The sequence below is a fragment of the Oryctolagus cuniculus genome, chromosome 18 (assembly GCF_964237555.1).
Source record: "Oryctolagus cuniculus chromosome 18, mOryCun1.1, whole genome shotgun sequence".
NCBI classification, from domain to species: domain Eukaryota; kingdom Metazoa; phylum Chordata; class Mammalia; order Lagomorpha; family Leporidae; genus Oryctolagus; species Oryctolagus cuniculus.
This window is the reverse complement of record NC_091449.1, coordinates 40,095,939-40,115,275: the sequence shown is the minus strand read 5'-3', so window position 1 is coordinate 40,115,275 and position 19,337 is coordinate 40,095,939. Positions and strand designations below refer to the sequence as shown.

The 19,337-nt window shown below is 58.3% G+C and overlaps 1 protein-coding gene across 4 annotated transcripts in view; it reads right to left on the bottom strand.

Moving 5' to 3' along the window:
- Positions 1–19,337, bottom strand: part of GNAO1 (G protein subunit alpha o1) — a 178,316-nt gene that overhangs the window by 19,547 nt on the left and 139,432 nt on the right. For 2 of the 4 annotated variants that reach the window (XM_051847158.2, XM_008257311.4), the window contains exon 4: positions 6,208–6,368. In XM_051847158.2, the coding sequence (XP_051703118.1) occupies positions 6,208–6,368 (161 nt within the window). Of the gene's footprint in view, positions 1–6,207; positions 6,369–9,620; positions 10,256–19,337 lie in introns of those variants that run through there. The other 2 variants (XM_070061943.1, XM_070061942.1) reach the window with 2 other exon arrangements.

Here is a 19,337-nt window from a genome sequence, read left to right as displayed (position 1 = left end):
GGGGTGGCAGGAAAGGGGGAGGTCAGTGGTGGTAGTGGTGGGGGCTGGGGACGGCTGAGGAAAAGGAACTTACGATCCTGGCTTCTTGTTCTCAGGGTCTCTAATTCAGACCCTGATGGGCTGTGTTCAAGGCTCCAGGCACGCTCAGACAAGGTCAAGCTTTTAAATGAGACCGTCATGCTTATAACTGTACTGGGCAGGCGCTGGGCACAGTGGCTGAAGTCCTGCCTGTGATGCCCACAGCCCGTGTCACAGTGCCTGGGTTTGTGCCCGGCTCTGCTCCCAGTTCTAGCTTCCTACTAACGTCACTCAGGCAGCAGGTGACGGCACAAATAGTTGGTTCCTGTCACCCACACAGGAGACCTGGATTGACTTTCCAGCTCCCAGTGTTGGCCTGGCCCAGCCCCAGCTACAGTGGGCACTGGGGGAATGAACCAGTGCACGGGAGTTTTCTGTTGCACTGCCTCTCAAATCAAACAAAAATAAAAGCCAACAGGTAGGCTGTGTGACCATGCTCTAACCTTCAGTCCCCCAAGACTAGAAACGGGGGCGCAGCGCAGACAAGGCACCTTCTGGACAGCTGGCTCCAGAGCGCTGTGCTCAGGTGCCCGACGCTGAGCCAGGTCCCCGAGCACCGCCCGCTGTGTTGTGCCTCCTCCTTGCAGAGGGGCCTGTGTGCACCTTCGCGCTGGATGCTCTGGGGAGGGGTCACACAGGCAGGCAGTGGCGGGGCCTCCATGGGGCCCAGGTCTTTGGAATCAGGGCTCTTTTCCTAACACTCCTCTCCCGAGCCTGACCAGGCCTTCCGTGGAAGGGCGTGGGGCTGCAGAGCAGACCTGTGAATTCCAGCTGCCCCCCAGTCTCCTTGCTAGGCTGTGGGTATCTGGGCAGGCTTTGGTCTCAGTCTCTCCAGCAGGCCCCACGGCCTCTGCTGTGTTGGTCCTTTAGAAGATAACCTTGCTTGTCATCAACATTGTCATCTCCAGCTAGACACCAGGCCTGGGAGCCACTGGTCCTGCCCCTCCTGCCCCAGATGGGCAAATCTGTTAGCAGATCCTCTGATCTTCTGGTCTCGCGCCACGCTGGCCAAGGCTCATAGGAGGAGATGGCCATGGGAGCGGAGGGGAGGTTAAAGCTACTTAATCTGAATGTGTACTCCCTGCACATCCTACCTACCTGCTTCTCTGGGAGCTGGGGATGGGGCAGTGGCCAAGACCAAGACCCATGTGGCTCCCACCTTCCCAGCGGGGGTGCATGTGCCTGTGTGCACCTGTGTGATAACTAACAGGGAAGAGCTGTCTTACGTCAGTGGCAGAGGAAAGAACTGGGCAAGTGGTCCAGGGGCTGCTGTCTGCTACAGGGTGGTTGGAGAAAGCTTCCCAGATGCAGAGTGGGAGGCAGCTGGAGAGTGAGCCCTGAGAGGCCCAGCAGAGGCAGCAGTGGGCACGGAGCGCTGCTGGAGCCTGGCAGGCAGGCCTGCAGGGGTGCAAGGCTGGAAGCAGGGAGGCGGGAAGCACATTTGGTGGAGGCAGGTAGGGGTGAGACTGGGCTGAGACAGGAGCAGGGGCCAGAAGTGAAATCGGGGAGGGGGCAGCAGGCCCTTGAGGACTTGGCTTTTTACTCTGAGCGACTTGGGAGCCCCTGGGAGGCTGTAGAAACAGGGGCTCTGCAGCCGCAGTGACAGCGGAGCAGGGGGGCTTGCAGGGGGGTGGCTCTGCCTGCACGAGGGAGGGGATGGCAGCGGGCGCCAGGGCGGCAGGTGCGGGGGAATGGGAGGCGGTGACGATGGTAGATGTCTCTGCAAAGGGAGCTGTGTTTGCTGGTGGCTTGGAGGTGGGAGAAGAGAGGAAGAAGCGAGTTAGACACCTCGGGGGTGGGGGGGAGAACGGAGATGCCTGTAGAGAGAGGGAAGAGCCAGGCAGAGCGGCTTCTGCGGGGATGGTGGGGAGTGGGCATTCTACCAGCATGCTTTGGCTATGTTCAGGTGCCCAAACGGGCAGACAGAAGTCAGGAGGAGGGGCTGGAGCTGTGGCGCAGTGGGTCAAGGCACGGCCTGCAGTGCTGGCATCCCACATGGGTGCCAGTTTGAGTTCTGGCTGCTCCACTTCTGATCCAGCTCTCTGCTAGTGGCTTGGGAAAGCAGTGGAAGATTGCCCAATTCCTTGGGCACCTGCACCCACGTGGGAGACCTGGAGGAAGCTCCTGGCTCCTGGCTTTGGCGTGGCCCAGCCCTGGCTTATGTGGCCATTTGGGGAGTGAACCAAATCTTCCAGTAGATGGAAGATCTCTCTCTCTGTCTCTTCTCTCTTGGTTAACTGTGCCTTTCAAATGAACTAATTAAAAATAAAAAAAAAGGAAGTCAGGAGGAGGGGCAGAGTGGGGGATGGCAGTTTGAGAGACATCTGGGTGTAGGAGGAATTAAAACCCGTGTGAGGTTGGAGAGGGTCACTCAGGCCTCAGGTGCTCACAGGGAGAGGCTGAGGCCACAGGCGCAGTGGGGCACTCTGAGCGGCTGAGGCCGGGTGGAAAGGTGCCGAGGGAGAAGGCCTGGGGCCCGAGTGGGAGCACACAGGAGGCGGTGACCGCGCAGCTGGCTGGGTGTCTCCACAGGACCGGGAGTAAGAGGCTGCCCACAGGGGCACAGGAGAGCGCATGAGGGGAGGAAACGTGGACTGCCTGCACAGACAATGCAGCGGGGAGCTGGTTCAGGAAAACCGAAGCTCACCAAGCCAGGGAACTCACTTGCGTGGCCCCTGGTGGGATCTGCCCAGAGTGGCAGAGCCAGCCCCGTTCACTGAGGCTTGAGGCACACTTGAGCACAAGTGAGAGCCTGGCCACGCCAGGCATTGTCCCTTTTCCCTCTGAGTCCTGGGTCCTCACCTGTAAAGGACAGGGCTGCAGCCATGGTGACTGGGGGGCTGTAGGATGCACACAGCGCCCCCTGTAAGTGTGCAGTGTGACTGCACTGCCGGGCCTGCCTCCTTTCTACCCCAACCCATACACATCTGTTTTTACCTGTTTTATGTACTGGGTCCGAGATGAGGCTAAACTGCTAAAATAGTTACCACAATGCAGCCCTGGACCAGACCGCATTTAAGATACATTTGACAGGGCTGGCACCGTGGTGCAGTGGGCTGGGCTGCCAGCATCCCACATGGGAGTGGCAGTTTGGGTCCCTGCTACTCCACTTCTGATCCAGATCCCTGCTGACGCACCTGGGAAAACAGCGGACGATGGCCCAAGTGCTTAGGCCCCTGCCACTCACATGGAGTTCCAGGCTCCTGGCTTCAGCTCAGCCCAGCCCTGGCTGTTGTGGCCAACTGGGGCATGAAGCGGTGGGTGGAAGGTACTGCTCCCTCTCTGGCATTCTTTTTCACTCTCTCATTGAACATTTCAAATAAATCAATAAATCTTAAAAAAAAAAAAAAAAAGATACTCCTGACTCTGACTGTCGGGTACCCCTGTCTTCCCTGCCATGGACCTCTCTCCTGGAGGTGGAACATGGATGACCAAACCGTGGAAGGCAGGAGAGAACTGTGAAACCTTGGCAGGGCAGCACTTGGCAGGATGCTGAGCCGAGAGGGAAGGCGGGTGAATTTCCTCAGCTTAGTGGGGACAGAGTTGACAAATACCAACTCAAGAGCCTTACTGAAAGTTATAATGGTGACCAGCAGGACTAAAAATAATCCTGCAACCAGGAGTCACTGTGCACTTACTCCTCATGTAGGATCTCTGTCCTTAATGTGCTGTACACTGAGGCTTAATGCTATAACGAGTACTCAAACAGTATATTTCACTTTGTGTTTCTATGGGGGTGCAAACGATTGAAATCTTTACTTAATGTACACTAAACTGATCTTCTGTAAAAAAAAAAATTATCAATTCCCAACTTGACTCTCACTGGGATTAAACATGACAATAGGTCTGATCTGATTTCATCATCATTTAAAAAAAATCATCTATTATTTTTCACTTTATGTTTCTGTGTGGGAGCAAGCTGTTGAAATCCTTACTTAAGGTATACTAAGCTGATCTTCTATATATTAAGATAATCGAAAATGAATCTTGATGTGAATGGAAGGGGAGAGGGAGTAAGAAAGGGGAGGGTTGTGGGTGGGAGGGACGGTATGGGGGGGGAAGCCATTGTAACCCATGAGTCGTACTTTGGAAATTTATATTCATTAAATAAAAGTTAAAAAAAAAATAATCCTGCAACCAGCAAAGAACTGGAGGTAGTAGTGGAGAGGGGTGGGAGGGAGGGGAGCTGACCCCCCGGCTTCACGGTGGGAGTCTGGAAACACTGCACAGCTGGAGGCCCACTCTGTCTGGACACCACTGGGACGCGGCAGTGGAAACCGCTCTGCGGTGGAGGGACGAGACCTAGAGGGGCAGGAGACCACTTTTCATTTTATACACCTCGCTATTGTTTAAAAAATTTTTTTTTGCAATGGATTCATTTGATGATTAATGAAATAGGTCAAAATGTAAGTGGAGAACACCATTTGATGAATCACCGGGAGACAAACTCAGGCCAGCTGCCCCTGGGAGACCTGGAGGCTCCCGCTGGCAGCTGGGGAGGAGGTCTGGGACTTGGGCCTGGCAGTAGGAGGGAAGGAGCTGCCAGCCCTGCTGTCCTCCGGGGGTCCCCTTCAGAGAGCCAGCCAGAGATCATCCTCTCAGCCTGGCTTGGGCTTGTGAAGGAAGCGTGCAGGGGCCCGTGGGCAGGAAGGCTCTGGGCTCTCTCCTGCTCCCAGGGCGTCCCTGGGGCTCCTCAGTACCTGGGACCCTGGGTGGCCACCAGCTGAGGCTCCCAGGACCCACTTAGGCCTCTGCCTTGTGGACAACCAGGTGTGCAGAATAGGAAGCTCTTGGCCTGCTTCAAGTCCAGGTTTGTTGGCTGCCATCGTGGCCACTGGAAGCAGGCACGTGTCCATCAGCAAGTCTGTCTCGCTGGCCCTGGGCTCTGCCACGCTGGCACTGTGCGGATCAGGGTCTCCTGATCCCCATGCGGCTGGTGTTTTGGCCTGGATAATGCTTTGCTGTGAGGTTTGTCCTGGGTACTGTACGGTGCTGAGTAGCATCCCTGGCCTTTAGCCACTGCCTGCCGGGGGCACTAGCCTAGTCGTGGCATTTAAAAGTGTCCCCTGCCATTGCTGAGTGTCCCCTGGACTGAGAGAGACACGGGTGGGGCTGGGGAGACTGTGTCTGTCCTCGGAGCGGGTTAGGCCGGGGCCCCTGGGGACCACACTGTCCAAGCGGGATGTGTTTCTGGAAAGCCCAGGTATAGGCCCTGATCTTCAGAGCAGAAGATGCCCCCGGCCCACGCCCACCTTCCCAGGGCTTCACAGCCTCGGCCTGGGAGCCAAGGGCAGGTGTCCAGTGAGGGCACCATTGAAGATGCTAAGGGACAAACGGTCAGGGGCACACAGGTGACCCCACGGTCCCCTGTGGAGGCCTGCAGCACATTCTCTGCTGGCCCCCTTTCTGACCACCCTGGCTTTTCCCACTTCTCTACTCTTCATCATTTTACATTTTAAACATAGAGAAATGGAAAGTTTACCATTATCTCTAAAATACAGAATGGCAGCATTTAAAGAATTTTCTGCCCACATGGCTCTCTTGCCCTGTGCTTCTGGAGTCAGGGGCTCTTGAGGAAAGAAAACCAACCAACCAAACCAAAGCTGCGGCACCGAGAACCTTCCTCCAGGGCTGCCAGGCACTCTCAGGTCTACGTGTCCCTGTCCCCGCTTTCCCTGGCCTCTTCCTTGTCCTGGGGGCAGAAGAGAGGCCCCTCTCACGCCTCCTGCCACCAGCACCAGTGGAAGAATCCCTCACAGCAGGTTCTGCCTCAGCTCTGACCTCAGCCCCATGCACCCCTCCCCGCCTGGGCAGCCCCTGGCCCGGGACACTCACTGTGCTGTGACCTCGGCCCCTCGCACCCCTCCCTGCCTGGGCAGCCCCTGGCCTGGGACACTCACTATGCTGTGACCTCGGCCCCACGCATCTCTCCCCGCCTGGGCAGCCGCTGGCCCGGGACACTCACTATGCTCTGACCTCGGCCCGTTGCACCCCTCCCTGCCTGGGCAGCCCCTGGCCCAGGACACTCACTATGCTGTGACCTCGGCCCCACGCACCCCTCCCCGCCTGGGCAGCCCCTGGCCCCTCGCACCCCACCCTGCCCTGGCAGTCCCTGACCGGGACACTCACTATTTGGCAGAGTCATTGAGCTGATACTCCCGAGACCGGTTGAAGCACTCCTGGATCCCTGAGTCACCCCAGAGTCGCATCATGGCGGACAGCAGTTCTGCAGAGAAGGGCTCGGTGTCTTCCATCCGGCTCACCACGTCACACACCATCTTGGCGTCGGCCTGGGAGGGGACACGGAGATGGTTTGGAGGCCTTGGCGGTGACAGGAAACCCCTGGCCAGCCAAGGGCCCCACCTGGCTGGGACGGGGCGGGGGCTGGGTTTATGACAAGGCCCCCACCAGCACAGCAGCAGGCTACCCAGGAGAGGCAGGAGCTCTGGTCTCCGAGGGCCTTGTGGAGCCTCCTCCGTGTGGAAGCCCTGGCGCAGGGGGCCCAGACCACTGCCCTTGGAGTCCGAGGGTGTGCGTGAGCGGAAAGGGAGGCCGGCGGGCTTGTGTCTCCACCCTCTCAACCACCATCGCTCAGCTCTCGCCTACTCTCGTAACTGGGTCTCTGCACGCTACTTTTGCTTGGGGGAAAAATTAAAAATCAATATCCTTGGCTAGAGTTACAATTTCCTACACTTCTTACCCAAGGTGGCGCAAAAGCCCCAGAACTGGGCTACACTGGGGGAAAGAGGAGGTTTCTGGTTATTTGAGAGCTAAAGTTAACTGAGGGTCACAGTAGCCCGGGACCTCAGGGTGGGCGGGGCAGAGGGCTCAGCGGTCAAGCCAGCACACCTGGTGAAAAGCCCTCAGGTCACCTTCAAACCTCAAGGGGCTGGTGTCTGGTGCAGCTTCAATGCAGCAGGTTAAGCTGAGACAGTTGCATTTCTCATGGGAGTGCCGGGGGTTGGGGTCCTGCCTGTGCTTCCCCGCCAGCCTCCTGCTAATGTGCACCCTGGGAGGGGGGAGACGATGATTGAAGTATTTGGACCCCTACCGCTTATGTGGGAGACCCAGACTGAGTTCCTGGTTCCTGACTCCACCCTAGCTCAGCTCTGGCTGTTGTGGGCATTTAAGGAGTGAGTCAGTGGATGGAAGATCTTTCTCCTTCTCTGTGCCTCTGTTACTCTGCCTTTTAAAATAATAACAATAGAGCTCTACAAGGTACCAGGATGCACTTTGCACCAAAGCCATACCACATGTGTGTGTGAGTGTGTATGTGTGTGTGTGTGTATGTGTGTACATAATAAAACGACTGGATGAATTCCTACTGACTCCTCTGTGACCTGTGGCCCACCCTCTGGGAGGGGCTGTAGCAGAACTGCTTTAGGTACACTGTGCAGGCAAGGACAGCACTGGGCCTGCAGGAAAGGCTCTGCATAATCCACGGGCTTCTTCTCCCTTCCCCTCATGTTTTCAGCGGCTGTAAGTAAACCTGCTGGAGACTCACAAGGCTCTGGGGGAAGTCACACAGCTGCCATCTCTGGCACTTGCACACACACACGGCACTTCACGGTTCAAAAAGGGCTTCTGGGCACAAACATTCTGCTTCCTTTTTTAAATTTGAAAGAGTTAAAGGGAGAGGGGGAGGGAGGGAGGGAGAGACAGAGAGAGATATCGTCCATCTACTGGTTCACTCCCCAGATGGCCACAACAGCCAGGACCTTCTTCCGGGTCTCCCACGTGGGTGGCAAGGAGCCCAAGCTCTTGGGCCATCTTCCACTGCTTTTCCCAGGCCATTAGCAGGGAGCTGGGTGGGAAGTGGAGCAGCCCACATGGGACGCCGGCCTCACAGGCGGTAGCCTTCCTGGCTGTGCCACAGCGCCAGCCCCACATTCCGCTTCCTCACTAGGGAGCTGGCAGCTGCAGCAATGGGCATGTTTCTTCAGCCCTCTCTGAATCTCTGCAGGTGCACTCCCTAGAGGCAGAGGGTGTTCCCATCTCCTTGACTCTGAGGATAGTCACAGGCCTTGCCGTGGCCCACGGAACGGCGTGGGGGCAGCAGCTTGTCCCTAAGGCAGCCCTGGGGTCTCCGTGTACTCGGGGCCTATATCATCATTGTGAACCTGCCCAGCCTTCCCCATTCACCCCAGAAAGAGGAGCTGGGGTGCATGGCACAGAGCTGAACCCACCCTGGGTCTTTGATCCTCAGCTGAATCAGTGACTCAGTTTGGGGAGGCCTGTTAGCATTGCCGCAGCAGTGCCAAGCACTCTAAGTACGTAATCCCCATTTGATAGGTGGGGAGCCTCGGAGCTCCAGAGAGGAAGGCACTCGGCTAAGGCCACGGTGCGACTGGCAGAGCTGGCACTCGAGACTCAGAGCCTTCTGCCTCCACGGCCGCCGCTGGGGGCAGAGCTATGCGTGCTGAGAGCAGTCAGGGCCCACACCTCTGATGGCAATGACACCTGATGGAGGAGCTGGGAGTGGGGCGGCAGGCCCTCTGGGGTGGAGGTGTTGTCCTCGGGCTGGGTGCAGTGGTTATCACTGGACGATTGGTCCACTGCGAGCCCGCCGATGAAGGCCGAGGAGAGGCAGACTACACGGCCCAGGACACGAGTGGGAGGTACTGAAAACCCACAGGCCTTTTTTGAGGGCGGGAGAGACACAAAGGGAGGGAAGTCAGCAGGCGTGTGGTCAGCAGGTTTCCGTATCGAAGGGGTGGGGCAAAGCCCTCTAGGCCTGCTGGCCACACAGCCACTCAGGTGGAGGGTCTGTCCACGGCACAGGGTCAGTGGAAGGGTTGTGGCAGTGGTGCCCCTGCCTGCCCAGGGAAGGAAGTTGCCCCTGGCCTGGAGGCTGGCCAGACACGCCAACCCTGCTCACTCAAATCCGGTTCCCTGGGGACAGCGTCCTGAATGCCCAGCCCTTGGGTTCCCAAGTCACCCCCAGCTGACAATGCGGGGCTGCCCAACGAGACAGCCTGGCTCCCCAGGGTCAGCACTGGGCTGCTGAGTGCCTGCCCTGGCGGTGGTGACCTGAAAGGTGGCCGTGGGGCCTGGGCTCTGGGTGCCTCAGGGAGGCAGTGGTGACTCAGGGAGGCGTGGGCTGGAGAGCAGGGGTGGGGCCTGCACCTGGGGCTAGGAACAGAGCGAGGCCTGTGAGTCAGGGCACTGCCCCCACCCTGCCCCCCGGTGCCTGGCTGACCTCGGGCAGTCTGGTGCTGTCCCAGGCCAGAGACTCGGCCAAGTCTTCCAAGCTTCCTCCTGGGGCCCCGCTGTCAGGGTCTCGGGCAGCCCAGTTAGAAGGCGGCAGCATCCAAGTGCCAGGGGAGAAACACCCCCCGCTGGGCACCCCAGAGCCATGGTGCTACGGGGGCAGTGTGGTTCTCTCTTCAACTCTGTGCTTTCTGCTCCTGGGCTCGCTCCTTGAGGGGCGACTGGAATGGATGCCCTCCACGGTGGGGGGGGGGGGGCGGGGGGAGCTGCATTTGATGATTCCTGGACTCTGCCGCCCAGCCCGTGGGCCAGAGCCCTCCTCCCTGCCTCACCTCCTCATTGCCCTGTGCAGGGGCCGGGGCGTGGTCCTGTGCGGCAGCACCCTTCGGCTTCCTGTTTTGCTCCTCATCTGGCGGCACCGCTACGGGCCCAGCTTCTGGAACCCATAGGCCTGGAGCCCTGCCGGACCGATCCGCCTTGAAGCCTCCCAGGTCCGGGGTGTGGTGCCTCCGTCCTGCCTCTCTTCTGTTTCCCGCCAGGCCAGAGGCTGTCGGTTTCCTCCTAACATCAACTCTCCCCTTCTCCTTCCGGACAAGAAGCCCAAGAAGGAAACACACTGATGGCCACAGACTACATTTCCCGTTTTGCAGCGGGGCGTCCTTGGGACTGGTTCTGTGCAATGAGATGTACGCTGAAAGGCAGCGACGGGTTTTAAAGGGAAGGGGCACCCTATTTCTCTTACTTCCTCCTCCTAACGCCCAGAACTTGGGTGTGATGGCTGGAGCTCTCCAGCCGACTTGCATCATGAAGACAAGGTCCGATCCTAGGGAGAGTGGGACAAGGATCTCCAACCAGCCTGGCTGGAGGAGGTGCGGCACTATCTGGAGTCAGACCGGCATTATTTTAACGGTTTTTCTTTTGTCCACTTAAATTTCTATCTTCAGCTCTCTGCTGTGGCCAGGGAGTGCAGTGGAGGATGGCCCAAGTGGTTGGGCCCTGTACCCCATGGGAGACCAGGAGAAGCACCTGGCTCCTGCCTTCGGATCAGCGCGGTGTGCCGGCCGCAGCGCGCTGGCCATGGCGGCCATTGGAGGGTGAACCAACGGCAAAGGAAGACCTTTCTCTCTGTCTCTCTCTCTCACTGTCCACTCTGCCTGTCAAAAAAAAAAATTCTATCTTCTCAAAGCCGCTATTTTCAGGGTCTCTGGTTCACTGTCAAACCTAACCCTCATGGGTACAGTAATACTCCTGCTTAAATTCTTCCGATAGGTTCCCATCATTCCTAACTCGCAAACTCCTCACTGAGGCCTTACGAAGTCCCTGCCTCTTTCTGTGTCCTAAAACCCTCTCAGAGCTCCGGTCCTTCTTCCGCTCCCCAAACGAGCCGGGGCAGCCCCAGCCCACCTCCCTCTCAGCGTCCCCTTCTCAGCGAAGCCCTCCCCTGGCCCCAGGCCAAGCTGCTCCACAGGGTGCACCCATTCCTGTCCCAGCTGCTGCTGCTTGCACCTGTCCTCAGGGCAGGGACTGTGTCCCGACCTCACGTGGCACCTTGGGCCTTGCAGTGCTTTGTGCATGGCCAGGGCAAACAGATCTCCTGCACTGTAAGGCCAGGCACGCCCCACTTTCTGACTCCGCCGCCCCCATCTGTCCACTGCCTCTTCTTATCTTGTCGGTCTGGACAAAGCTGGCATCTCACTTCAACATCGCAGCCGCCCTACTGGGGTGGGCACCCTGTGTGCGTGGGTGACTCGCTCAGGGTCACACAGCTAGTCAACAGGAGGGCCTGGACTCAAAGTCCACCTTCTCCCCGGCATCCCGAGCCACAGCCCTGGGCTTGTGTCTCAGACAAGGCCTGGTCACCCGAGGCCAGCACTGAGGCCTCCCTGGCGCTCAGCCCAGCCCCTTGAGCAAGGGGGAGGGAGGCTTGGAAGGGAAGGGGGGCTTTAGTGCCCAGCCTAACAAGCAATGGACAGAACCAGAGGAGGCCTTCGTCCCCCCCCCCCTATCTGCATGCCTCGGGGCCAGGGCTCCTGCTGAGCTCGGCCTTCCCATCCCGAGCGCCTCCTGGGCCAATAGCAGGGGGTGTTTCCCAGCATCCTCCCTGCTACAGCCCCTGTGCACCGCTGTGCACTCCCCCTGAGGCAGAGCACACCTGCTGTCCAGGCATCTGAGCTATGACTAAAGACAGGAGTGCGGCCAGGGCAGACTCGCTGGGTGCTGGGGTCTGAGTGTGTCCCCCAGGAATTCATACCTTGCGACCCTAACCCCAGTGAGGAGGCGGGCAGGTCACAGGGTGGAGCCCCCGCGGGTGGGATGTGTGCCCTCGGGAGAGGCACCAGAGGGAGCCCTGCTGCTGCCCCCACCGGAGGCCCCAGGGCGCTGCCCCTCCCCAGACCCAAGCATGCCCACACCTTGGCCTTGAACTTCCCAACCTCCAGAATGAGGGGGGGTCGTGTTGTTTCTAAGCCCCCCAGGCTGTGGTAGTTCGTTGGAGCAGCCCTAATGGACAGACTCCAGATGTGACCCACGGGAGCTGCACCCGTGCCCTCTCGGGCAGCCCTGCGTGCTCTCCACCAGGCAGTGCTGCAGGGGGCGGGCAGGGAGCAGCCTCGAGGCGGCGCCCAGGACTCGCCCCTGCCGACACCCTTTCTGCCAGGCACTGGTTCTCCATCCCCCTGAAGCCTGAGCCTCTCGGAAGGGAAGCACCTGACTCCAAACCAAACTTCCCTAAGCAGCTCGGCTGGGGCGGCCCGAGTTCCCTGATCCCAGGTGTGGATGCATGCTCCAGGCCCGGCCGATCCACCTGCTGGCCTCTGAGCAGTAGGATCCCACGTTTGTCGGATTAGGTGAATAACTGCCCGCACCTGGACACCTGCAGGAACTGTCAGCAAAGAGAGACTCTCCGAGGGAGGGAGGGACCGCTTGAGCGTGCAGCCGGCGCTGAGAGGGCCGAGCTGAGGGAGGGAGCGCATCGATGCCAGGATGCAGCTGTGCCTGCAGCCTGACGCTGCTGGGGCTTTCTAGTTACCTGAGTCAGCCAAGTCGGTGACTTCTGAGGTCCAGTCAAGGGTATGCCGTTTGTTTGGCATTTGCACCTCCAACAGCCCTGTTTTGCCTTCTGCTTTGCTAAGGCTGGTGATGACTCCACTCGCTGGGAAGACCCCGCCCCCGCTACACCTCTCATGGTCATTCTGGTGCCGGGGTCCCCGCCCCCCAGACACATCCTGGGCAAACGCCCATGTGCTGGACTTGAGTTTCCTGTGTATGAGGTGCCCTCTCGCTCCCACAGGACTGGCGTGGCACGCGTCCTGGGCTCTGGCCATGTGCTGGCTATGAGGTGGTTGGGTGGGATTCAGGAGACAGTCTTGTGAGCAGTACACAGGCCTTCCTGTGGCCCCCTGTGTCACCGCTGCCCCCTGCTGGCCTGAGTGCACCTGCCCAGAGGAAGTAGGGGGGTGTCTCCTGTGTGTGCCGAGAGCACGGCCGTATGCCCTGACGTCCAGGCCTGGGTGGGATGCGCTGCTTGGTGAGTGCCCAGATACGCCTGCCGTCCTCTGTCTGCTGGGAGTGCCCCTGTGCTCATGCCACCCCACAGCCTCTGAGGAGCCTTCTCCCACTTCCTTTGGTCCTTCCCTCCTTGGGCTTCCCAGTCCTGCTCCCGCAGCCTTCTGGGGGCTTTGGGCCTGGCCTCCAGTCTAGTGTCCCAGCTGGAGCAAGCGCCTTAACCTTTCCAAGGCCCAGGGCCTCACCTGCAAAATCACTGTCCACTTTCCTCACAGGGCGGTCATGAGCTACTGGAACACTGAGAACAGTGTGAGCACCCCAAGGTGGGCTGTGCTGGGGCGTAGCCAGTGAGGGGGTGTACCCCGCCCCCACCCCTGTGAGCTGCCCTCAGGACGACCAGGGGCAAGGGGGGTGGCGGGACCCTGTATTTGTCAATGTTAACAGCAGGCAAGATGCTGTGCTTCTGGGTTTAAGACCAGGAGGCTGGGAGAGGTTGTACCTTCTCATGGTTGCCTAAGGATCTTACGGCATCAATGATGGGAAAACAACCAGTATTACCTTTTTTTTTTCCATAACCAATATAGCTTTTCTGGTTAAGTGATAGCTTATCATAATGGTGACACACAAAGGGCCTCAAAGTGCCTTGAACTGGGGTCAGGCACTGTGGGGACCCCGGACTCCTCAAGCAGCAGGAGGAGGGCTGGGCAGGCAGAGGAGGAGCCATGTGGAGGCCAGACTCAGGGGCCACCTCCAGTGCTGGCGCAAGATGCCCCCCAGAAGTGAGGCACAGGGTGGCCCGGGGATGCTCTGAGCTGGCAGCCCAGAGGCTTCCTGCCACAAACACATGCTGCGAATGTGTGGAAAGCAGCACAGGGCCAGGCGACCATCGATGGGACAGCCCGTTGGCACCCAGAACGCGCTCACCGGGAAACGGGCCTGTCCCTGGCACTGGCCCCTGTGCTGGGAAGACGTGTGTAGGCTCCCATGGCCCACTGTGGTGCCACCTGCCTGGCGTCTCAGGCAAGGAGCTGACACCTGTCTATGCTGTGCCACAGGAGAAGTTGGCATCTGTTCACCTGAGCCAGCAGAAAAGGGCACCATGTGTTCTGCACGGTTGTGCCAGACACAGCTGGGAGCCGGGAGTGCCCAGGTGCATCTACCGTGCGCCGACGGGAGGGTCTGCACATTTAACACTTGGGCCTTCTCCTCTACTTCTCAGTAGACACCAGGGCAACAAAGGCCTGGAGTGCCACTATTGCAAGACACCCGGACTTTCTCTCGCAGGAGATGAGATGCAAAGGCGTGGCAGGGAAACGAACAGGGATTCCCCTTCGGGGGTCCCAGGTTCAAGTCCTGGATCTGCGCCTTTGCAGCCGTGGGCCCTGGCTAGGGCACCTGACCTTCCTGAGCCTCCGTGCTCTCCTGAGTTCCCCAGCACGGGGCTGTCTGTGCCGATGACACGGGCTGGGGGGCGGTGGGGCGGTGACACGGCTCTGCATCACGGACGAGCCCTGCAGATGCAGGCGACGATAGCAGAGATGAAGTGCCTCGGATGCAAACAACAGCTGACAGAGAGTCAGCCTGCTTTGTGCAGACTTCCCAGGCAAGCTCGATAGTCTTGATAACAATAATCACAGTAATTATAATAATATCCCCCGAGGAGCTGCTCTGCATCTTTCAGAGTTTGCCTCCATCTCGAATCTTCTGGGCCAAGTGAAGGGTGAGCGGGTACACACACACACACGCACACGCACACGCACACGCACCAGTTCTCCGGGTGTAGAGAGAAAAGCCTCATTGGCCCCACCCTGCCTCGTGTGCTGTAGTTGTCCTTGCATCCACTAGGGGGCAGGAGTGCACAGGCCGATGGAAGTGTCGCACGCTGAGCCAGAGACCAGGCCGGGCTGGACCAGGCCCACTGCGCATCGCTGCCTTTCTTGGGCTGCCATCCAACTCCTGGAAGCCCCCCAAGGGGAACGGCAAGAGAGCCTCCTGCTGGAGGCCCAGTCTGGGCACTGCAGTTCCAGCAGCGGGTGCATCTTGGTACTTACTAACTGCCAGGCACATCCTGCGGAGACCTGCACCTCTAAGGAAATAAATCACGAGTTCCAGCACGCTCAAGAGGGGCCTGCCTCCCTTCCTCCCTGCAGCTGAACTCTGAACAGTGGGGGCAGTGGTGGGAAAAGGAGTCCACTTCCTTGTATCTTGGCAGATGCTTTCCTATCCCTGGCCAGCAGATGGCGCCCTACATGTGACTTTCAGCATGGAAGTGGCACTAAACACCAACCCAGGTGGCACTGTAGACATCTGTGACATGTCTTTGGCTGTGGCTATAATAGAAGCGCTATGGATGCTTAGTGGCTTGGGGCCAGGCATGCTTGGGGCCCTCTCCTGGACTGGGCAAGGCCTGTACCCCCAGCCTGCTGTCAATCACAGGGTCTTGGCCTATAGCACCTTGTGGGCCTACCGTTTGCCTTAGGGAGGAGGATATTCCTGGCTCCCTGGGAAGCTTCTACAGTTGAACTGTGGATTCGCTGCTATTTCTAATCAGCCTGCCTTCTCCAGTTGGAATGATGAGCTGCCTACACCCTCCTTGCAAATCCACCCACCCCTTCTGTAGCCAGCGTTGACACATCCCTGTCCCACAGAGCTGGGACAGCTACCCCTCCGCCCTGGTGCCACCACCACTGCAGGACCTCCTCTGCCCACCAGCCACCCCTGTTCCCCCATTCGCAGGCTGACATTCCCAGCCTCTCCCAGAGCACCTGGCCCTGCATTACTCTTCATCCGCTGCCCACTCCTGCTCCCACTTTCTCACCCCTCCCCCCACCTGCTCATCCTTCCACCGCGCGCCTCTCATGTGGCAGACGTCAGCTGGGGTCTGGGCCTTACGCACTTTCCTGCTTCGCATGAAGGGAGCACACTGTCTGAGTCTCCGCAGTCTACCAGCTGGTGCCTCCGCCACACCATGGCCAAAGAACCTGCTATCTTTTTAGGGGTCTGTGGCCTTGTTGAAGAAGGATTTGCTGAGGTCTCCAGCTGGATTCAGAAGGCAAACGAATGCAAACTTCCAGGGTTCCTTGCCCTCCGAGAGCCTTCCCGGCCCCTGTGTTGGTTTTCCACCCTAACTTCCTTAAGGGTCACATCTTTTTCAGCCTCCGGGTCCCTGGATCTTCCAACTGCCTGGAAGAGTTCCTTCCTGGAGAAGTCGGCTTATGACGCGGTCTCAAGAACTGGGGTGAGGAGAGTGCTGTGGCCTGAGTTCTCCGAGGCCCTGTCCCTGACACCTCGAAGTTTTCACTTAGAGACCCCGTCGGTCCGTGCGGTTGGTGTGGTCTCCCACCACCAGCCCTGAGCCAGGGTAAGCAGAAGGAGCCAGGGCTAAGTGTTGGCGAGGATACAGAGGCGAGGGAGTCATTGCACACCGCAGGTGCGACAAAAATCAGTGCAGCCACTGTGGAAAACAGCGTGGAGGTTCCTCAGAAAACAAAAAGCAGCGGCGGGTGCTGTGGCTCAGCAGGCTGTGCCGCTGCCTGGGGCTTCGGCATCCCCTACCGGAGTGCCTGAGACGAGTCCTGCCTCTGCTCCCCGTCCGGCTCCCTGCTGGTGCACCTGGAGGGCAGCAGATCATGGCTTAAGTGCTTGTGTTCCTGCCACCCATGTGGGACACCCGCACAGGATTCCCGGCTCCAGACTTCGGCCTGGCCCGGCCCTGGCTGTTGCAGGCATTTAGGGAGAAAATACATGTGTGGAATATCTATTTCCCTCCCTCCCCACTCCCTGTCTCAAAGAAAAAAAAATCTGAAAAGAAAAACCCTCAAAAATAGAACTACCACATGCTCCAACAATTCCACTACTAGGTATACGCCCAAGGGAAATGAAATTACTCCGTGGAAGAGACACCTGCGCTCCCCTGTTTACTGCAGCACTGTACACAACTGCCAAGAACGGGAGCAGTCTAAGTGTCCATACACTGACGAACGGACAATGTGCACACACACAGTGGAGCACTACGCAGCCCTAGACAGGGTGAAACGCCGACATCAGTGACAGTATAGATGGACGTAAGCTAGCACAGAAGGTCAGATACTGCAGGGTCTCATCCACATGAGCAATCTGAAAAAAATTCAACTCCCAGAAGTTGGGAAGTAGAATGGCTGTTACCACAGGTCGGGTAGAGTAGCAGGGGAGAGGGCTGGACAAAGGGTTATTGACAGGTACTCAGTTATGGTTAGACAGGAGGAAGAAGCTCTGATGGCCCACTGTATGGCAGGTGACTGCAAATAACAGTAAGTATTGTACAAATATTTCTACAGGGGCCGGCACTGTGGCACAGGGGGTAAAGCCGCTGTCTGCAGTGCCGGCATCTCATATAGGCAACTAGTTCAAGTCCCGGCTGCTCCACTTCCGATCCAGCACTCTGCTGTGGCCTGGGAGAGCAGTAGAAGATCACCCAGGTCCTTGGGCCCCTGCACCCATGTGGGAGACCCAGAGGAAGCTCCTGGCCCTTGGCTTTGGATCAGCACAGCTCAGGCTGTTGCAGCCAATTGGGGAGTGAACCAGCGGATGGAAGACCTCTCTCCCTCTCTCTCTGCCTCTCCTCTCTCTGTGTAACTCTGACTTTCAAATAATAAATAAATCTTTTAAAAAAAGCACAAATATTTCTACAAAGCTGCTTAAGCTTGTTTCCCTGGGTGGGGGGCAGAAATCAGATACATCAACCACAGCCTGGAGTCAGGGACAGCTGCTCCCAGGAGGCCACCACAGAACAAGGTGTGGGACTCAAGGGCAAATGGGTGCGTGGGAGGGAGGCCAGAGGGGCTACGTCTGAGACACGGCAGTCGCGGGTCAGCTGAAGCCACGGCACAGTCCAGACACTGGTCTTCGCTGGGAGCTCTCGAAAAGGTGAGGAAGGAATTGAAGGGGGATGAGCAGAGACGCAAGGCGACGTTGAGGGTCTTGTCATACAGCAGCAGATCTTGGAGGGCACCAACGTCCTTGCAGCTGTCAGGCCTGAGGCTTGGAAGCCCAGCTGCCTTAGGTATTATATCACGGACAGCTCTTAGATCCATGTGCAGGTGGCCCAGGGGCTCCCACACATTCTGTCCACTATGCTCTGGTCTTAAGTGGGCGTTGTGTGCTGCCCCCACCAGGTGGCCTGACGCTTCCCTGGAAACCCCCCAAGGAGCCTGCCAGGGCAAACACCAATCGTGCTGAGTGCCATGGGCATCTGCTCTCCCTCCGCTTCCCAGGGATGCTCAGCTGCATTCCGTGGACACAGGGGCACTGTCCGTCCACAGCTCCGATCCTGCAGCGTCCATGTAGAATGGCCTGGAGGGGCTGTGAGGAGGTGTGGGCATGGGCCCAGAGGCCTGCCAGAGAGCAGTGCGGTGCCCCCACGTGATGCCAGCAGGGTTGGGGACGCAGGGTAGGAGTCAGCAACGTTAGGCCATCCCTGGCCCTCAGGGACAGTGGTGTCTTCCACCTGGTGTGTAGTGGGGGTGCCGTGTGTCCGAGCTCAGCCACCACCTCCTGTAAACAGCCTCCCTTCCTCTGGGCGCCCCTTCCCCCTTGGAGGGTGCAGATCTGCCAGTCACACCCTGGGTGTCTCTCCTAGAAGGGGTTCTGTGGACAGTGAGCCAGCAGGCAGGCGCTGTGCAGTCACAAATAAGCCTTAAGGTGAATGGGACAGAAATTTCCAAACCCATGGTGCTCCTCCACCCTGCTCCTCCCCGCCTCCTTTCTCCTGAGCTCAATGTTCTAAGATGGGAAAAAAGGACTAAAATTGGATGGGCTAAATTTCCCAGAAATGAACAAGGGCAGCATGAAATTACCCACACAGAGCACAGTCAGAAGGAAAGAAAAGTGGTAATGGCCAACTTCATCTCTGCAGAATGCAAAGTGACGGCGGTGAATAGTTTAATTAGCACTGCCTCGGCGGGGAGATGCTAGCAACACAATTATGGAAGAGGAACCATGGATGCGGGAACGCGACACGCACGGTGGGGGCTGGGGACAGGCGAGTCCGCGAGACGACAGGTTCGGCGGAAGGTGGTCTCCCCAGTCCCTGTCACTGGCCCCCTTGCTGTCTCTTCATCCCCGCAACACTCATCAGCATCCAGACACTGGTTTTTTGTCTGAAAAGGACTGTGTCACTTGCCTTCGAGGGTCTCAGAAGACTGGGGCTGCTTCTGCCAGGCTCGGGGACTCTGGGTCTCAGGACCCCAACTGGACCAGGACGGGGTTAGCCAGATCCTTGGGTATCACAGGGTGCTCTGCAGACTCTGGGGGTCTCTGAGGCCCTTTCAGAGGAGCCCATGGGACCTAAACTGTTTCCATGACAATACTACAATGTCCTTTGTCTTTCCAACAGTATTAACATTTGCACTGATGGAGCAAAAGCAACAGGTTACACCACAGTCCCCCCAGCAGGAAGCGACGCAATGCAACCAACTGAACCAGTTTCCATTGTATTCCTCACAACCATGCATTCACAGTCAAACAAATGCCAGCTTTACTCAGCAATGTCCTTGAGGCAACAGCAA